At 41.1% G+C, this 21,098-nt stretch overlaps 4 protein-coding genes across 5 annotated transcripts in view; all 4 read left to right on the top strand.

Moving 5' to 3' along the window:
- Cad99C (cadherin-99C) overlaps nucleotides 1-21,098 on the top strand; it is a 396,119-nt gene that overhangs the window by 113,281 nt on the left and 261,740 nt on the right. The window lies entirely within an intron of this gene.
- Nucleotides 4,506-8,284, top strand: LOC135704944 (uncharacterized). Its single transcript, XM_065226485.1, has 2 exons — nucleotides 4,506-4,856; nucleotides 4,907-8,284. Exons 1-2 carry the CDS (start codon nucleotides 4,506-4,508, stop codon nucleotides 8,282-8,284), a joined length of 3,729 nt encoding a protein of 1,242 aa, XP_065082557.1.
- Nucleotides 9,858-13,887, top strand: LOC135704943 (uncharacterized). The gene is made up of 2 exons (XM_065226484.1): nucleotides 9,858-9,883; nucleotides 13,041-13,887. The coding sequence occupies exons 1-2, from the start codon at nucleotides 9,858-9,860 to the stop codon at nucleotides 13,885-13,887; spliced, it is 873 nt and encodes a 290-aa protein (XP_065082556.1).
- On the top strand, nucleotides 13,981-14,538 carry LOC135704942 (uncharacterized). Its single transcript, XM_065226483.1, has one exon. The coding sequence runs from the start codon at nucleotides 13,981-13,983 to the stop codon at nucleotides 14,536-14,538; it is 558 nt and encodes a 185-aa protein (XP_065082555.1).

The following is a 21,098-nucleotide window of genomic DNA, read 5'->3' as shown; positions in this document are numbered from 1 at the left end:
GCTCCTCCTCCAGAAGTTGCAGCGTTCGCCTCTCACTGCAGAAGTCAAAAAAAGGCTTTAATCATCGGATGTGATGCAAACGCTCATCATACGATATGGAGCAGCTCCGGAATCAACAAAAGGGGTGAGTGTCTATTTGATTTCATTTCACAACATAATATTGACATATGTAACAAAGGGAACTCCCCGACATTTGTTAATGCGATAAGCGAAAAAGTTTTGGACCTTACTATTTGTAGTTCAATACTTTCTGATCGAATAGTAAATTGGCATGTATCAGACGAGATTTCTGTATTTGATCATAAACAAATTATGTTTGAATTTAAGGCTAATGATATACTGAATGGAGGTTTATAAAGATCCTCGTAAAACAAATTGGGAACTATAGAGCACAAATATGAAGAGTCAACATGAACCCATTTTTCAATAATATTGATACCACACACTACCAAAAAGTCATGTAAATTTCCATGCCCTGAGACCGACACATGCAAGCGGCCCAAATAACATAAGAATCAGTTGAAAGAAACGATAAAATAAATTCAATCAATCGTACTTTTCATCGAGTTGCGTATGTTTCGGTTTGGGAACACTTGATTTTACATGACATGTTTATTTACGGTCCATAATTTACGTCAAAGATGGGTAAAAATAGTTATTTTTAAGTGTGCATTACAAAGCTGGATAAAGTTGCAAATGACTTAATAACTGATATGAATCAGGCTTACAATTCCAGTTGTCCTACAAAGGAGCGCTCGATCAATAGAGATGTTTCCTGGTGGAATGATAGATTAGGAAAACTACGGAATAAAGCTAGGAAACTATTCAACCGTACAAAATTTACTTCAAACTGGTCTCAATATAAGAAGCGGAAAGATAAAAAAAGCACTCCTAAAACTGCAAGACTTCAAAAAGTTCTCTCAAAAGATCATTCTAACGGTCTCGGAACTCTCAAAAAGACTGACGGACATTTGACTGAAAACTCAAATGAAACTCTGAAACTGATTATGCAAACCCATTTTCCAGAGAGAGTCCCTTCCTACTGATAATCAACTACAAAATCATGATTGCATGCAAAATGCCACATCTTCAGACTGTGGTGAACGTGATAGATCTACCGAAACAAATGTCTCACTACGGGGCTAGAAGTGTCAAATGAAGAGGCTGAAAACTTTGCCATTAGAATATTTACAAACTCTAGAATTGAATGGGCGATAGATTCTTTTAGTTCTTTTAGATCCCCTGGCCCAGATGGAATTTTTCCAGCACATATTAAAAATTGTAAATCTATAATAATTCCTGTTTTAATTAAATTGTTTAAGTACAGTTTCTTATTGGGATTCATCCCAAAAAATGGAGACAAGTCCGAGTGGTGTTCATATCAAAGGCGAACAAAAGAGATTAATCCTCACCAAAATCATTTAGACCAATAAGCCTGTCATCAATACTTTTGAAATTAATGGAAAAACTCATAGATGAATATGTTAAATCAGAAATACTTCTTAGAAAACCATTATGTAAGACACAATTTGCTTTCCAGTCAGGCTAGTTTACAATAACAGCTCTTCATACTCTCATTAATAAAATAGAAAAATCCTTTGCTGCTAAGGACTTTCTACTTCTAAAGGTTCTTGAAATTGAAGGTGCATTTGATAATGCATCTTTCACGTCGATGATAAGCGCCATGAGAAATAGTGGTTTTAATAAAAACATAATCAACTGGGTTGTAGAAATGCTATCCAAAAGAGAAAGATCAGATAATCTAGGAGATTCATTAGTAAAAGTAACAGCTGTAAAAGGCTGTCCTCAAGGAAGTGTTCATTCTCCCCTTCTGTGGTCTCTAGTTGTTGATGACCTTCTTTTAAAACTAAAGCACCAAGGATTCGAAATAATTGGGTTTGCGGATGATATTGTCATATATTGTCTATAGTCCGTGAACAATTCGATAAAGTTGTTTTCGACACAATGCAAAAAGCATTAACATTCACACTATCGTGGTGCAAAGATTGAATTGTACCTTTTACTAAAAGACGTAAAATCTCTATCACTGATCTTAAACTAGGTTTTTAGGAGTAACTTTAGATAGTAAAGTCTGCTGGAACAAACATATTGATCGACAAATATGAATGCTTTTTGGACCTGCAAAACAACGTTTGGAAAAAAATAGGGTCTGAAGCCAAATATGATACACTGGATATACTCGACTATAGTTAAAGTACGGTGGCCGAAAACTAAGCAACAAACGGCACAAGTCAAACTAAACAAGCTACAAAGGCTTGCTACTATTTCCATAACTGGAGCAATGCTTAGTACTCCCTCTACAACTTTAGATGCTTTACTCATCCTTTTATTCAACTGGATACAGTGAAAAGTGATCTACACACTTAGATTTTTTTTGCCGAGAGCAGGCTCGGCATTTATTTTTACTGAGATCTCAGCAAAATTTATGTTCATTAGACGAGACCTCAGTTAACTGAATCTCGGCAAAGAGATCTTATTGGACATTTGAGCATTCTAAAAGAGTCTCAGATAAGTCCATTAATATTGATGAACGAAGATTGTATGCTAAAGCGACATTTTTTCAACCATAATTTCCAAGTTCCTGATGTGACTCGCGTTGACTGGGGTGCAGGAAGACGGAATATTAGTCCTGGATCATTAATTTTTGTTATACAGATGGCTCGAAACAAGATAATATGGTCGGGGCTGGTATTACCGGCCCTGGGGTTAATTTCTCGGTGTCCATGGGAAAATGGCCGACAGTATTGAAAGCTGAAATTTATGCCATCTTAGAATGTGCAGCGATTTGCATTTAAAAGAACTATACAAATGCGAATATATGCATTTGTTCAGCTAGTCAAGCGGCGCTGGTTGCTTTGAAATCAAAAACATACACGTCAAAACTGGTGTGGGAATGTACTAAACTATTACAGCAACTGTCCTCTCGAAATACGGTTAACCTTGGGTTCCTGGTCATTGTGAAATCGAAGGAAACGAAAAAGCTGATCAATTGGCAAAAATAGGGTCATCCACGAAATTCATTGGTCCTGAACCAAAAAAATCGTCCATTTTGGGCCTATCGAGCAGAAAACTTCAAATAAATCTATGATTTCAGAGTTAACAAGTCAATTATGCGTTTGGTACGATACTTTAGTTGAAAAGCTACCGAACGAAGTCAATGAGAACGCGTGATATGAAGGTTTGCACCCATTAAAAAAACGTGCCTAATTTTTCAAGGAAAAATAGAAAACATATTGCGCCCTCTGTCAACAAACCATGAAAACCATAAAAACTAAATAGGGGAAATATATGTAATGTCGGCCTAAGTGTCCCTAATCTGGGCCCATACATAAATTCAGCAATCGACTAAATTTTCAATAGCAACCAAAAATATCCATTAGTACCGTCCCAATGACGCGTTCATCTAGATAAAATTGATAAATAGCAGATTTTTAGCGATGGGCCCAACATTAGAGCCATTTCCCCTACAATCAATGTTTTTGAATACAAAATTCCAATATTAAATATCATTATATTTTTCCTTAAAAGTATTTTTAACTACCTTTCATTCGATATTTTGATCTTTGAAATCGATGATATTTGAAACGACTCATTAAAGTCATTTAAAAAATCAACTCTTTGGACCATCCAAGATGAAACTGGTCACCCTTATGACAAAAAAAAAATACAGGTCTAATATTTTGCAATAAGGAACAAAACAACCAATTTTTACGAAATTCTGAAAACCACTATATCGTCTGCTATGAAATGACTGTATATATATGTATATAAGCTTGTTGTTCGCATATGCGAGCAGAGACACCTATACGTCAGTGGGCATCATCGATCATCAATCTCGCCATCAAACTACCACTCCCCGTTCATCGATTATGGGATCGACCGTGCAGCAGAACTGTGCGTTTATTGACGTTTGTGCAGTTCCGACTGTTCCTTCTCTTTCTTCCGTTAACTGACAGCTATATAAGGAACCGCCGCAGCATAAATAAACCTCTTTGGTTGTTCTACCATCATATAGACGGAGCCCTTATCATCAGTGCCGAGTGGTTGAGACGACAAAAATTGGACAGTGAGAATTTCATAAAATACAAAGTGAAATTGAAATAAATTTAAGTAAAGTTAATTAGTTTAAAGTTAATTAGTTTAAAGTTAATGAAAATAAATTGAACTGTGAATTAAGAAGAAATAAGTGAAGATCCTCCGAAATTATTATCTCAATCCGCTGTGGTTATCGACATTGGTCCTTCGAGCCGGATTAGCGTGAACTCCGCTTGTCCGCCAGCCCGGAATCTTCATTGGACCCGCTGTATCGACGCCAGTCACGTGTCAAGGAGGTTAGCTGTTCTAGAACATTCATACAAGGCATTCGAATTGCCTTTACAAGGTAATTACCTTTCCAAATCCAATACCCCTGCCCTTTTGAGCTACGCGGTCTTCCGCTTTGCAGATCCGTTCTCTTCTTCATTTTCGCCATCGTTACGTCTACGATGTCTACGGAACGACGCATTAAAGGCCTCAAGACGCGCCTGAAGAGCCTGCTGACGTCATTCAACCTGATCAAAATGTTCGTGGACGAATACAACGAAGAAACGGATGCCTGTCAAGTCCCGGTGCGTTTGGAGCACCTGGTGAAGCTCTGGAAGGAGGTTAACGCGGTGCAAGTGGATCTGGAAACGGTGGATGAGGCCGCTGTAGACCAGTACCTGAAAGTCCGTACTGATTTTGAGTCAACCTACTACCGTGTGAAGGGGTTCTTGCTTTCGGTCAATAAATCACCTGCTTTGGTACAGTCACCTAGCCCTCGTTCAAATGCGCAACCACCTCTACAATCGTCTTGCGTTCGACTACCCGACGTGAAGCTACCTGTTTTCTCTGGTCAACTCGATAGCTGGTTGAACTTCCACGACCTATTTGTCTCACTCGTCCACTCGTCGCACGAACTATCCAATATACATCTTCCTTATCCGGAGATGCCCTCAAGCTTATACAAACCATCACGATCAGCGCTGACAATTACCAGGTCGCCTGGAAGTTGTTGACAGAACATTATCAGAACTCTGCAAGACTGAAACAGTCGTACGTAGATTCGCTCTTTGAATTTCCCTCGCTGAAAAGGGATTCAGCGACGGAGTTACACTCACTCGTTGAGAAGTTCGAAGCAAATGTGAGAGTACTGAAACAGTTGGGAGAAAGGACCGAATTCTGGGACATACTTCTGATACGAATGCTCAGCATAAGGCTCGACAACACCACTCGACGTGACTGGGAAGAATTCTCATCGACGAAGAATCAGATCACCTTCACTGACCTAACGGCTTTCATTCAACGAAGAGTCACGGTTCTACAGTCGATCAACAAGACAACTGAACCTCCTCCGTCAACTTACACAAAGAAGCCTGTTCAGCGTCCCGTCACCAGCCATGGAGCCAGCCAGCAGAACTATCGCAAGTGTCTCGTCTGTTCCGATCATCATCCTTTGTATCAATGCGCAGTTTTCTCGAAAATGTCGGTAGAAGATAAGGAAAGAGATGTCCGTCGCCACCAACTATGCCGCAATTGTTTACGAAAGGGCCACCAAACGCGTGACTGCCCCTCCTCCAGTACTTGCCGCAAGTGTAGAAATCGCCACCATACTCAACTCTGCCCCACCGAAGCTCCAGTCGCTGTGAACTCCAGGACTGCCGACACCGCTCAACCGAAAGTTTCTTCTATCCCTGTATGCGAAGAACAACCGAGAAGCTCTGCCTCAGCCGTTACTGAACCCGTAAGCTGTTCGTCTTCTACATTGAAGGAGAAAAGCGTCCTGCTCGCAACTGCCGTGGTCGTCCTTGTCGACGACAATGGAACCAACCACGTCGCCAGAGCACTCCTCGATTCGGGAAGTGAGTGCTGCTTTATGACTGAATCTCTCGCCCAGCAGATGAAGGCCAAACGCACCAAGATCCACGTTCCGATTGCTGGTATCGGACAATCCTCAACGTATGCTCGTCACAAACTCCAATCTACTATTCGTTCACGCACCTGTGATTATTCTACCGCTGTGGAATTCTTGATCCTCCCGAAGGTTACAGTAAACCTGCCGTCAGCATCTGTAGACACCTCTTCCTGGGAAATCCCCCAAGGAATTCAGCTTGCAGACCCGTCGTTCTACGATAAAAGACCCGTCCAACTCGTATTGGGGGCAGAAATCTTCTTTGACCTCTTCAAAGTGTCCGGTCGGATTGAGCTTGGTGAGTCTCTACCGAATCTGGTCAATTCTGTCCTAGGCTGGGTTGTATCTGGAAAGACAACCGATACCCGTTCGACAAATCCCGTCATCGCTAACGTCGCAACAGTCACCGATCTTCATCGCTTAATGGAAAGATTTTGGACCATCGAAGAAGATAACGCCAGTACCTGCTACTCTGTGGAAGAATCTGCATGCGAAGAGCACTTTCGTCGGACAGTCTCTAGAACTCCCGAAGGTCGCTATGTCGTATCTCTACCAATAAAGGAAGATGTTCTCTCCAATCTCGGTGACAATCGTCGCACAGCTATTCGTCGCTTTCGTCTACTACAAGGTCAGCTCGCTAAGAACGACGAACTAGGCAACCAGTACCGAGCGTTCATGGACGAGTACTTTCAGCTAGGCCATATGGAGCTGGTACCAGACTACCAATCGCAACATCGTTCCTACCATTTGCCTCATCATGCCGTTATACGAGCAGACAGTACGACCACTAAGGTACGCGTGGTTTTCGACGCGTCTTGTCGCACATCGAATGGGCCATCCTTAAACGACGCACTCATGGTCGGACCCATAGTGCAAGAAGAACTAAGGTCGATAACAATGCGATCCAGAATCCGCCCTATTCTGCTCAACGCTGACGTGAAACAGATGTATCGACAGATCTTAACAGACCAACGTAGCAACAACCTACAGCACATCGTATGGAGTCCATCGCCTGATTCCCCTCTGCAGACATATAAATTAAAAACCGTTACTTACGGTACCGCCAGCGCACCATTTCTTGCCACACGCGTGCTCCAGCAACTGGCGGACGACGAGCAGCACGATTTTCCAGAAGCTGCCGGTATTCTTCGAAAAGATTTCTACGTGGACGATTTATTTTCCGGAGCGGACACAGTAGAAGAAGCTATCACACTACGAAAGCAGTTGGAATCTCTTCTCGGCAGGGGAGGGTTCGAACTGCGGAAATGGGCCTCAAACGAAGAAGCCGTTCTAGAAGATGTTCCTCAAGACAACCGTGCCCTAAAGACGTCCGTGGATCTAGACCGTGATCAGTGCATTAAAAGTCTAGGATTGCACTGGGAACCAACGACCGACCATCTCCGATACAAGATTGATACACCAACGACCGATAACACCCCACTCACCAAACGCATTGCTCTTTCCCAAATAGCTCGCCTTTTTGACCCACTTGGCCTGGTGGGACCCGTCATCACAACAGCGAAGCTGTTTATGCAAGCTTTGTGGACTCTAAAGACCAACGATGGACTGATTTGGGGTTGGGATCAAGAACTCCCAACGCCCATCAAGGAACGATGGCTCGACTACATGGCTCAACTACCACTACTGAACGCACTTCGCATCGAACGTTTCATTCTCTGCCCAAAACCTTCTTCTATTCAGCTGCACTTTTTCTCTGATGCATCGGAGAATGCATATGGAGCCTGTTGCTACATCCGATCCTCCAACTCCACCGGCGAAACCAAAACTGCACTGTTAACCGCAAAATCGAAAGTTGCTCCGTTAAAGCAACAGAGTATTCTTCGTCTTGAGCTCTGCGGAGCTCTTCTTGCTGCTCAGCTTTACGAGAAAGTGGCTGCATCGTTGAAACTCGCAACCGATACGTACTTCTGGGTGGATTCAACTATAGTTATCTGTTGGCTCAATTCTACACCATCGACATGGACTACCTTCGTTGCAAACCGTGTCTCGAAGATTCAACTTGCGACACAAAATTGTAGTTGGAATCACGTAGCGGGGCAGCAGAATCCAGCCGACCACATCTCTCGAGGATTACCAGCAGAAGATCTCCTACACGACGCACTTTGGTGGAAGGGACCTCAATGGTTGGCACTCGACAAAGAATGTTGGCCAATCCAGCAACCAATCAACACAGCAGACCATAAAAGCATCCCAGACACACGAAAGTTATGCGCAACAGCTGTTCCAGCCGCCGACAATCCATCATTTGTCGATCTGTTTGTCACCAAATTCTCCAACTACAACAAATTGCTACGAGTGACTGCTTACTGCTAGACCTGTGCGCCGCCACGCCACGCCGCCGCCGCCGACGATTTTCATACGCCGCCGCCGCCGATGAAATTGAACCGGCGCGCCGCCACAGTAAAATTGTCCACGCCGCCGAATAAATTTATGTCACGCCGATGATAAATCCGCAACACCTCTTCGGCAAAATGCATCTTGAACGCGTTGTAATTAGAACGGGTGTGCACGCTCGTTCATGGCTACTCAAAATTTAGTGAAAACTCACTCAATTTCATTACAACCGGATCTTCTCTAAATTTAGTAACATTGCCAGAACTAAATTTTGAGTGAAATGGCGAGGTACTTGTTGATGAGTTATTTCTACTCATTTCCATAGAATCCAAAATATAGGAAAATGAGTCAAAAATACACAAATGGGCAAATATTTCGTGTCTTTTCGTTTTTTCTTTAGGATTAATAAACCAAAAACTGAAAAACAGTTACATCAAGCATCAAATAAAACAAAATGCAAAACAATTACCATTTAATTTGCGGTACGTTTCTGCATCCACGGCGGCTGCAATTTGCATCATTTTCGAATAAATTCTTTCGAAATTTTCAAATTTTCTTCTAAGACGGAAAGGAAAACTTCGTATTTTTACATTTTTACAATCAGGGCTGAAAAATTTCATTACAGCTAAAATGCTACTTTTAGAAATTATGAAACTATGGGATGTTGAAATAATAATTTTTATATGTAAGATACAAGAAGAGGAGGTAAAGCTTGTGTAGGACATAAAACCTGTCAATGTCACTTCCAGAGTGTTAGCTATTAGAGTGTTAGCTATTAAAGTGTTAGCTATTAGCTATTAGTTATAACGAAGGGTATTAACTCATTGAAATATCTCATTACAGCTAAAATAGCTAATTGTGACCCTGTGAATGCAAAATTGACAGGATTTATGTGTCCTATACAAACTTTACCTCCTCTTCTTGCATCTTACATAAAAAACTATTATTATTATTATATCTCATAGTTTCATAATATTGAAGAGTGGCGTTTTAGCTGTAATGAGATTTTTCAAGCCTGCTCAAAATTTCAGTTTGTTTCTTTTTGAGTCAACAAATGTGCTGAAATCTTAAAATTGAGATCTGCCTTTATTTATTTATTGTTGAGTCAATGTTGCTCATATTCAGAAATCCCAACTACTCATGCTTTGACGTTTCAAAAGAAGTTATGAAAATGAAAATGTCTGACTCATGTTTGAGTAACCTCGAACAAGCCTGTATGAGGCAACTATTTAGCATCATTTATAGCGAATTCGTTTATTATCAGTGCGAAACCGAACTTTTTGGCAGAGCAAACCTCAACCGGAGCTGGGTTTTAAAAAAAACGAGCAAACTGACGTTTGTCAGAAAACAAGCAGACCCAATTTTGATACCCGATCCAGATTGGAACTGAATAATAAACGAATTCGCTATTAGTTTTTTGACGTTTGTTCGCACTTGCTCTATCTAGCACACATGGATGATTCCTCTTTGTCCTCCTGCTCGTGCTTGTTCGAGATTGCGGTTTGGTGCGCTGATCAAACGTCAAAAATCTCAGTTCACTGGTTTCGTCTCGATGAGCAAGAACGGCCAGATCTACAGGTGAGGCAGAAGGAAACTAGCCGACTCTTTCTTTCTCGCGATCCGACGAGAACACCGGATGAATGAAACAGTCGACTTACGGTTCCTTCTGCCTCACCTATAGATCCTGCGCATCGGTCTCGTCTTTAAGCATTTGATTTTTGGAGGTTTTGTTTCCATTCACGACGACTTCAGCGAAGTAGAATTTGAATTTAAATAAAATTCCCTTGAATTTTCTGTCGATTGATACTTCGAGAGGAAAAATCCTTTAAAGTGAAACGTGGAAAGAGTGACGTGAAAATACATATATTGAAGGAGAAAGTGATCTGCTTGTAATGCATGTCAGAGGCTAAGAAGAGGCCGAGTGATACCGAGGTCCGGAATTGTAAGTCGAAATGGATAAAATAAACAGACACATCTTAACCGATATCGAAGAATCTGGAGATTGACTTGATATGGATGGGCAAAACCCGTTATCTAGTATGGAGGAGGAGCTAAATGCTCAACTTCCGAGTTTGTGTGAAATGAATGTCAATGTTCCGTCAAGGACCTAAATAAGCCCCAACACTTATAACAATCAGCGTAACACGTTAGCATTACTTACGTAAGACGATGAAAAGTCTCCGAACTAAATAGAGCTGGTGTGAATGCTGTATTGAACCGTCTCACGATCTCATATTCACAGCACATGAGTGGGCGCTAGTTGAATACTTCCGAAACTTTCTTGAGCCGTTTGAGGTGAGTTTTTTTTTTAAGTTGTGGTTCTGAAACTATAATTGGAAACTATTGTTGCTATATCTCTAGTAACTAAGCCTACTAATAAGTTCCATCTGACCGATTGGTGACCATGTAGGGTTTGAAAATTAATATCCAACCAGTGCATTGAAGATCAGATGTTCGTTTACTGACACACTAGCCATTCGATAGCTGAGAAAATAATGTTTGATTTTCCCCTAACGAACGAAATTCACTAACTGAAATGCATTTAAAAAGCATCAGTGTTCATCCAGTTAATCTTGACATTTTGAAATTGCATCATTTTGGAAGAAAATGTACTTCAACTGAAAAATTGTCTCAGTCAGCGGACAAGTTAAAAACGTGCCAGTTAAAAGTCGATCACGTAGCGAACGTCTAGTGTGAAAAGTTTCATTTTAGTTCCAATGTGATTTTACTCTAGTCTGTTTCTAAAACATGATGACATAATGGTGGTGAAAAGATTGTAGTAAAATTCCGTTTTGGTTTACAGATTATAATAACCCTGTTGTCTGCTGAAAAGAATGCAACAGTTAACATTGCCATGCTCTTGCGATCTGAGATTGAAGCTTGTATCAGTAAAATAAATGAGGACTTGCTTGCCATGACACACATGAATCTGGGGATGAAGGAGCATCTGAATCGAAAGTTTCCTGTTAAGGACCTAATTTTGATTTCGACTTTACTTTACCCTCGATTTATGAACCTGAAATGCATTAAAAGTGCTTTGGATGAACGCTCGATTACAAATTTCTTGTACGTACTATATGATATGAATTTATTGTACGGACATCATTGAAAAACGAATATTCAAATCGGTTTCTAATCAGATGAATGCGATGAACTTCCTTCTAACTCACCTTCCTTGTTGCTCAGTCTTGCTATGAAGCACTCAAACGTTGAAGATAGTGTGACCTCTGTCATCGAGAAAGAGTGCACCGCATATTTGGCTACGTCATACCCGAACAACGTTTTTTTTTTTTTTTTTTCCTTTGGTTTGTTTTTTCCGTCGATCTTGTTTTCCGTGCTGAGCACCAATGCTACCGACGTGCCAGGAAGGCAGCTCCTACACCTGGACCCTACCTATCGACCCATCAACTTATGAACCGGGGACCAACGGCTTTACTTCCCATCCGAAGGAAGGCGTGATCAGAGATGTTATGCCTCAGAACATCCCGGCGGCGCCGACTGGGATTGAACCCAGGCCTGCTGGGGTGAGAAGTAATCACGCTTACCACTACACCACCGACGCCGTTTCCCGAAGAACGTTGTAGATGGAGATATTCTCTGCTTTTGGAAAATTAGAAAGCTTGGCAGCCTTGGTTCGCAAGGTCTCGCGAAAGGTATTGTGTGTGCACACCAAGTGAACGAGTTTTTAACATAGCTGGGCCGACCGTATCTGCACGTTGGTCAGGCATCCACCATAAGAATGTGGATAAAACATTCTTAATTCATGACAATTACAGCATTTGCAAAAATAGAATTGTGCAATAATCACTGGCTTACTGACGAGGATAGGATTTACATAAAGGTGAATAAGGGATTATTATTAACAACACGCTGAAGTTTGATCTTTTTTTAATCTCTAACAGGTTCAAGTTGTGCGGGATTCTACGTATATCCGAAAGACTTCATCTTCAATTACATAAACACAAGTTATATGACTACAATGCGCGTGCATTCAAATATGCATCAGAGTAATAAAAGCACATCATTTATCACTATCAACATATAAATAACGTGTAATGCTCAATGAATGATAAAAGATTACTTTTCAATACTATACACCTCTACATAACGTACTTTTCTTATACTTAATAAAAAGGTTGCTTACACTTTGCTATACGACTCCACCCCCTGCGAATGTAAATAAGCACTTGACTTACTTTTCTAAACAAATTCTGAATGCACGGCCAATGAGAACGACTCAAAATTGAGTAAGAGTTACTCACATTTGAGTTCAGGTTACTCAAATTCGCGAAAACGTAGCTCACCCATAGAATGAGTCAATTTTCCGACGCTTTTCCGAGGAAAAGTTCTCGAATATGAGGAAAACTGAATGTGGTTGTAGTCCTTCCACTAGTGCACTTCTAAACGTGGGTAAAATTTTCTTAAATTTTTCTTATATTCAAGAACTTTTTCCGGGGAAAGTGTCGCAAAATTTATTCACACTATGTGTGACCTACGTTTTAGCGATTTTGAGTAATCTGAACTCAAATGTGGGTAGCATTTTTTGTACATGTGGGATTAGTTTGAAAAGTATTTTTTTTTTCTAAATCATTAAAAATACACTCACGCCGACCCACGCCGCTACGCCGCCACGCCGCCGCCGCCGAAAGCAAACGGCGTGACGCCGCCACGCCGCCGCCGCCGGCAGAAAATAACATATCACGCCGCCGCCGAAAATATTTTGATCGGCGCACAGGTCTACTTACTGCCGTCGATTTCTGCTGCACTGTCAACGAAAATCGAGACCAACTACTACTACCATCACCGTCGAAGAAAAACAGCAAGCAGAAGTACAACTGATTCGCCTTGTGCAACAACAAACTTTCGCCGCCGAGTGGAAAAATCTTCAGCAGTCCCAACCTGTATCAGCAAAATCTCGCATCCGTTGGTTTTACCCCTTTCTATCGACCGATCAGCTGATCCGCATCGAAGGCAGATTGAAACACGCACAACAACCTTATGACACCAAGCACCAGATTTTACTACCGTCCTCTCATCCCCTATCGACTTTGCTCATTCGCCATCTCCACGAAATCAACTTACACGCAGCACCGCAACTGCTGCTCAATGTTCTCCGACTGCGGTATTGGGTCACGGGGGCCAGAAGCCTTGCCAGAATGATCGTCCAACACTGCGTGATTTGCGTCAAAGCTCGCCCTAAGCTCGTTCAACAATTTATGGCCGAACTTCCCGTCGAACGAATCACCGCTACCCGGCCATTCACCATAACAGGAATCGATTATTGGGGCCCAATTTCGCTAAAACCACTCCATCGTCGAGCAGCACCAGGCAAGGCATACGTCGCGGTCTTTGTATGTTTCTCTACGAAGGCTGTCCATCTAGAGCTTGTGGGAGACCTAAGCACCACCAAATTCATCCAGGCCCTTCGACGCTTCGTCGCACGTCGTGGGCTGTGTGCCGAAATCTTCAGCGACAACGGGAGAAATTTTGTAGGTGCCAACAACGAACTACAGCATCTTGTCCGAAGCAATGAGCATCACCGATCAATCACCGAAGAATGCGCCAACAACGGGATACGATGACGTTTTAATCCTCCCAAAGCCTCACACTTTGGAGGTTTGTGGGAGGCAGCTATTCAGTCCGCTCAAAAACACTTCGTTCGAGCTGCGGGAACAATGAAATTGGGTATGGAAGACATGCAAACTCTGCTAGCACAGATCGAGTGTTGCCTTAACTCGAGACCGTTAGTACCTCTCAGCGATGATCCCACCGACTTCGAGCCCCTCAGTCCAGGACATCTCCTCACTGGATTGTCTCTGAAGGCCGTTCCAGATACTGATGTCACCACCATTCCATTCAATCGCCTGAGACACTTCCAACAGCTTCAGAAACTACTGCAACAATTTTGGCAGCGATGGCATATCGAGTATCTCTGCACTCTTCAAAGTCGCTCCAAATGGATAAATCCTCCAGTACACATCCAAACGGGCCAGCTTGTGCTTCTGAAGGAGGACAACGTAGCACCTATCCAGTGGCCTACTGCTCGGATCGTCGATTTGCATCCAGGGAAGGACGGCATTACTCGCGTCGTCACATTGAAAACACCAACAGGACAGTATACTCGACCGGTTTCGAAAATCGCCATTCTGCCAATTCCTCCTTCTGATATCCAGCGAACAACATCAAATGAAGCAGAAATCCATCCACAAACGTTTCCAACGAAGAGCACCTGAAATAAACAATTACAAGACAAGGGACAACAATCAATGCAAAACACCACCGCCAACGCAAGCATCAATTGACGTTTCTCATCACAACATCGAGTTGATCGACAATCGACGTGGGGACAGCATCATCATCTTGTACATCGATTAAACAGTCAGAATGCGATCTTCGAAGGGGCCAGTATGTTCGCATATGCGAGCAGAGACACCTATACGTCAGTGGGCATCATCGATCATCAATCTCGCCATCAAACTACCACTCCCCGTTCATCGATTATGGGATCGACCGTGCAGCAGAACTGTGCGTTTATTGACGTTTGTGCAATTCCGACTGTTCCTTCTCTTTCTTCCGTTAACTGACAGCTATATAAGGAACCGCCGCAGCATAAATAAACCTCTTTGGTTGTTCTACCATCATATAGACGGAGCCCTTATCATCAGTGCCGAGTGGTTGAGACGACAAAAATTGGACAGTGAGAATTTCATAAAGTACAAAGTGAAATTGAAATAAATTTAAGTAAAGTTAATTAGGTTAAAGTTAATTAGTTTAAAGTTAATGAAAATAAATTGAACTGTGAATTAAGAAGAAATAAGTGAAGATCCTCCGAAATTATTATCTCAATCCGCTGTGGTTATCGACACTTGTATTCAAAGTCGGATGTCGAAACGGAGTAGGTAAATACATGTTTGAGAAGTCAGAGTTGGAATATTTTACATTTTTAAAATAAATTCTTGAATTTATTGAACCTGGAGTTTTTCTTTTCTTTTGGGTGATGGAAATTAGGCTTGGAAGAAGTGCCCTTGCTAGCTTTACACTATGCTGTGCAATTTTATGATCCATTAAGTGTTTTTTCGACTGACCTTTCTAGAAATATACAAAACATATTTAAACTATAAATATATGCTGTCGCTATGTGTTTCGTATAATAATCGTGCGTGCCAGCAATCGGTACCTACGCTTCGTTTAATACGCTGCTTACCATAAAATGCACTTTCATTTAATTAATCCATCAATCATAGAGCACTACTGCAGGATTTCCCAGTGTATGCAACTAAAAAATTCGTCTGGAACATTATGCTTTATATTGCCCAGCACCTCATGAAATATATGTTTGCCAGTCTAGCACCCATATTTGGCCAATCAAAAAACATACTTGGCGTCTTTCATCAGACAGCAACACTACGAAATACGTCTTCTTTTTATGTTCCAAAAATAAATAATTGCACGAAAAAAACATCTCAACTGACATTAATGATTGCCTCACATCTGCATACATGGCCCAACAAACGATGGGTCTTAGGCCACAGACTTTGTCCGGACCCTCGAAGTGCTGACAAAAAAATGCTTACATATATTCCACAAACAACGTGATCGGTGAAAGTAAACGTCGTCAGATTTAGTCCGTCAGTAAGTCAGTCCGTCCGTCCGATCGTCAGTCAACATGACTGCGCCAAGACCCAAAGCCAACCCCGGCTTTGGGAAGCCAATTAGTTCCAGCAGATTTCGCTTTCGAAGGGGCGCGCACAAGTTATTTATTTTCCCATGCTTTATTGGAGCCAGTGGAGTGGAGTTTGCCACCCTCTCTCACTTGGATATCTGCCATAGAGCATTGAAGGCTTGTCACTTTACCCCAAAGGTAAAGGGGGTCCGTTCGTCCGGCTCGACCGTCTCTTTGACACGGACAAATTCATGTGCATGGGCTAATAGATGAATAGCGCTCAAATCACTCCAGCACGGGGTGAGCTTTACCGGGATTTGTGTACGCGTTCGCCACTGGCTTTGCTGCAAACGCGCGGGTGAGATTGATATGACTAATACGTTTTGCCATTAAATTGTTCGCGCCGCGATGGGACCCTTGGTCGGCAATAGGGGTAACTACCAATTTCATTGCGCGGAGCAACGTTGTGAACTCATGTTGAGATGTGGCACAGTGGGAAAGGTAGCACTATTTTGTCGCTTCAAGTAGAAGAAGATTTATTCTAAGATGATGATAAATCAACTATGAATAACCTAGTGATCACTGTAGGAACAATTATCGAGAATCTTCAAGAAATATAAATATTCTGTCAGCAACTTTCCCACAGTGCAGCGGTTGTGAAACCCAGTGAGAAGGAGATCTTTTGCATGATGAACCAGAAATTGCTAATTCGCTCCGAACGCGAGCATTACCCTTTTTGACCCGTGAAATACCCACATAGTACATTCGCACAGCCAAATGGAATAGCCGCGCAGTTGAGGAAGAGTATGGCTCTATACCTCTACTGTTGCTAGTTGTTGAAGCTTGATTTTAATTTGAATCTCTTTTCTTGTTTACTTACAGGTGAGTTTTTTATGGGATCGCCAGTCAACGGCATTTGACAGAGAGAGGTTAGATTTTGCTGATGTGTGTAATATTTGTGAGGCTGGAATCGTTGCGAAATCGTGTCATGCTTGCAGGTTTGTTTTGATCTACTGGTTCATCCATGTGAAATCTTCAACTTGTGAGTCAGATTTCAATTAAGATTTTCAATCGGAATCCATCTTTGAAATAAAGGGTGAGACGTAAACAAACATGTCATGTAAAATTAAGTGCGCCGAGACTGATAAGTTCGTTACGCGACGAAAAGTACGTTTTAGTAAGCTGAATTTTGCGTCTATTATGACTCAATTTTATGTCAAAATTGACGCTCGTATATGTCAGTCTCAGAGCACCTAAATTTACATGATTTTTTCTAAGTGTGTAGTGTTGTGAAAAATACTGTCGACTTTTGTAATTTTTTGATATGATTACGGTTAGGTAAGCATTTTATCTTGTCCATTTACGTTCAACTGTTTCTAGGGGAAATGGATGTAATTTGGACCCACTCGACTAAATTTTCAATGGCGACCAAAAATATCCATTAGTACACAGCAAAAAAATAATTTTGATATCACGTCAATGTGGATGCACTACAATCATGTCGTAAATATGGTGTAATATTACTTGCTAAAAAGGACAAAATTATCATTAATACAATGCATGAACTGACATTACGCTGCTTTTACTGCATTTGTTTATTTATGTGGTCATAAAAATTACATGAAATTTTCGACATGATTGTAGTGCATCCACTTTGATGTGATATCAAAATTATTTTTTTGCTGTGTACCGTCCCAATTATGCATTCATCTAGATAATATTGATATTTAACAGATTTTTAGCGATGGGCCCAATCTTAGATCCATAGGCCAACATTAGAGCCATTTCCCCAATATCGGATAGTTGTTAACAAAGTGAGCTGAATTTGTTATGAGTGATGATATTTTCTAAATTCCTTTGTATATTTCTTAGTTGAATATTTAATAGGTTCCTATTTCATACTCGTGCGTCGAGTATCGGTGTATCGAGTAAATGTTTCAAAATTCAAATTATATCAAAAAATGTTTTGTTTAGTTACAAATATTGAATTGGTTTATTTGTAATATTGAGAATTCGAAAGTTTTCCATTGTTCTAGTTTTTCAAAAATGTTTCTGAGTTCTGAAAAAGTTCCTGAGTTATGAAGTTTTTTCGAAGGCCGGACTAGTGGAACGTCATTTTGTATCATAAGGTAATATTTAAAAAGGCGAGAGATTAACCTTAGGAATTGTTCTAGATAATTTGGCAAAGAAAAAACTGAGATTCAGTATTGCCCATTCCTAATAAAAAAATATTCCTCAGGATTTCTAAATTCATTTTTTTTTCTAACCTAAGCGAAATAAAAAAAAAATCTTAGGGATAATTTTCGGCACGAAACAGTTAGGCACGGATTCAATCAAGCAGGGGCAGATCCTTGCCTGTCTTTACTTAAGAAGAACCAAATGATTTATTTTTGGTATATGTAGACGACCTGCTCCTGGTGACGACAAATGAAGCAGCTTATCATGACGTTGTTCGAAAAATAGGTCCAGACTATCAGCTGATGAAGTTAGGCGACGGGAAAAACTTACTCTGCATTCAAGTGATCCAGACGGAGCATAGCTACCGTTTATGTCAAAAGACGTACATAGATAAACTGGCTATTCGGTTTGACTAGCAGATGCTAAAGCATCAAATGTACTAATAGACTCTGGATACAGATATGTGTCACATTGCCATCTACAGAAGCGGAGTACATCTCACTTACTGAATGCTGCCAACATTATGGCCAAGACTTATTTTAATGAAGAAGATTTTGAAAGACTTTTGAGAACAAATGATGAACCAGATTAAGTTTTTGAAGATTATCAAAGCTTCATCAAAATGTTGACCTGCTATGGAGAAAATCGTACGAAGTGTCATTTTGTGAATGATTTGACCGAACGCAATGAAATCAGAGTCATCTAAAGCGGCAAAAGCAACTATAGAGGAACAGGATTTTCAGTAATCCAAGGAATGCATCTTAGTCCTTGTTACTTGTTAAGCCTTGTTGATAGTGACAAGACTCGGCTTTGTCTACCAAGGATGATCTTGAAACAAGGGAAAAAAAATGAGTTAGTTGTCTTCATCTATGTGATTCCTAATCTTCTCTTCGTTGTTCTCTAGTTTGAAGTGGTTAAGACTAGGGTTCTGATGCATGGTCATTATCGGTGTCATACCTTAATTCTGTTGCTAAGGAATCCAATTTTGACTGACAAAGGGGCGCGCCTTTGGAGGGTGTTCCAACACTCCGAAGGGTATAAATAGTGGGACCGTTCAATTAGAGTCGGATCCTTGCGATAATTGCAAGAGTGGCAACTGTAAAAAAATGAATACTTCATCATTTCTCAATAGTGATGGAGTAATACGACATGCACTAAACTAAGGAGACGGGATATACTACAATAGATCAATTTACTGGTCGTAGTAGTGTTAGGTCCCGAACAGAAAAAAAAGCAAAAGCGGCAGTCGTTAAGCTAGCCGAGCTTCTCAATTCAAATTCCAATCCTGATTAGAATAAAATTTTACTAACAAAAAGGAAGCATCTCACCCGAATGCTCCAATTTCCTCCAGCCATGTGTGATAAACACTCTTGAAAGGATATGTACTTTGGGAGTCCACTTGGCCAGTTCTGGGGACCACTCCAACGATGGTCGATAGTCGGGAAGATTGATTTGCACTCGCGACGATTTATATCTGTGTGTGTTTGTGTGTGCATTCAATCTAACCCCCACTGACTGGCTGGCAGTGGTATTATGGAAGAAATTTACTTACAACAATCCTTGATGTAATAATTTAAAGCAAGTTTAGTCCGGGAGTTAGGAAGCGATAGATCTACTGCAGATTCAGTATCCCATTTTAGAATGCCTGGTAATTCACGTCCATTCCGAGGTTGCTTTCACATACAATAAGCCCCGCATGTAAACGCTACCGTTATCATATGAATAATGGTACTGCAAACACACTACCAGATTTCGAAATGTGATGTTTCGAAATCTGGCGCGTATTTAGTAATATATGGAAATATGCATTTATGATTGATTTATAATCAGATGGATCTCACCAAATGCTGCCTCCAAAAACACCGCTTCACTCGCGGTAATCTAAAAATTCTTCCGCGTTGTTTTTACAACCGAACACAACATTTTGAATCACATGCAAAGTTTTTCATCTGCACCGAATTTTTGCCTAACACCTCATTCGCGTGCATCCTCCGGAAGACAGAACGCCAGCACCAAGAAAAATACTCGGTAAAACTCTTCTTGGGAGGGAGGCAAAGCACAAAAAACAAGCGAAAAGAAAAACCGATCAACACGACACCACAGCTACTCGAAACAAATTCTTGCCCAAGAGTTTTCACGTTAATTACAATATCACTGAAAAGCTTCTTAAACCGTGATGGATCCTAATTTAACATTTTTTTTGATTTGGTACAATTAAAAAATATGCAGAAGAAAGATAAAATCAGCGCCAGTGAAAACAAAACCAACCGTTCGCGGGCAGAGCCTACTGCGTTTTCGCACTCGTGACGATTTATATCTGCAGTTACAAAAACTTTTTCAAGAAGCTCCACTATTCAAATTAAGCCAAGTGACAGTAACGAGATAAATCAAATGCGACCGACAAAATAAACACGTCCACCCGCGAGCATAACATACTTCGATCTTCCACCCTAACACACCCCCTGTTGACCACTCCATTTTCCACTTTACTTGCCGACAAACCTTACAACATCAAATGAGTAAACCACAGCCGTTCCTTACCTTAAAAAAAAAAGTGATTTGCTTCTATGCATTAAGAATGGCGCCCATTGAAATCACTGCCGCTCTAAAATAAAATATACATCCAATAGAAGAAACCATTATGGCGTCCTCACCTCAAAGCATACAACAACATAAAACGAAAACGATTTTCTGCCTCATAAATCATTTATTAAGTCGGCATACCACACTTCAAAATTTATCAAAAACAGAGAGTGCGCGTGCGCTCGCGGAAAAGTCATTCCTCTTTCATCAAGTTGTGCGTCTGTACGAGATCAATAACAACAACCACCGACCAGTAACAGGTTGCAGCCAGTATAGCAAAATGGCTCAATTATTGATCGGTTTCTGTTCAGCCGGTATGGGTTGCATGGTGAGGCCCGTTTCGGCGCTTTAATGTGGCCAATTTGAAAG

The sequence above is a fragment of the Ochlerotatus camptorhynchus genome, unplaced genomic scaffold (genome assembly GCF_037179485.1).
Source record: "Ochlerotatus camptorhynchus isolate MF236.1 unplaced genomic scaffold, CSIRO-AGI_Acam_v1.1 ptg000251l, whole genome shotgun sequence".
Classification (NCBI taxonomy): domain Eukaryota; kingdom Metazoa; phylum Arthropoda; class Insecta; order Diptera; family Culicidae; genus Ochlerotatus; species Ochlerotatus camptorhynchus.
The sequence above is the reverse complement of the archived record's forward strand: the minus strand, read 5'-3'. Positions and strand labels throughout refer to the sequence as shown.

What these genes read in the sequence shown, in the direction of transcription:
- LOC135704944 (XM_065226485.1), top strand. Translation starts at nt 4,506, where the DNA reads ATGTCTACGGAACGACGCATTAAAGGCCTCAAGACGCGCCTGAAGAGC. An exon ending in CACCTCTACAATCGTCTTGC is followed by an intron (nt 4,857 to 4,906) that starts GTTCGACTACCC and finishes TCAACTCGATAG; the next exon opens with CTGGTTGAACTTCCACGACC.
- LOC135704943 (XM_065226484.1), top strand. Translation starts at nt 9,858, where the DNA reads ATGAGCAAGAACGGCCAGATCTACAG. An exon ending in AAGAACGGCCAGATCTACAG is followed by an intron (nt 9,884 to 13,040) that starts GTGAGGCAGAAG and finishes ATCGGCGCACAG; the next exon opens with GTCTACTTACTGCCGTCGAT.
- LOC135704942 (XM_065226483.1), top strand. Translation starts at nt 13,981, where the DNA reads ATGAAATTGGGTATGGAAGACATGCAAACTCTGCTAGCACAGATCGAG.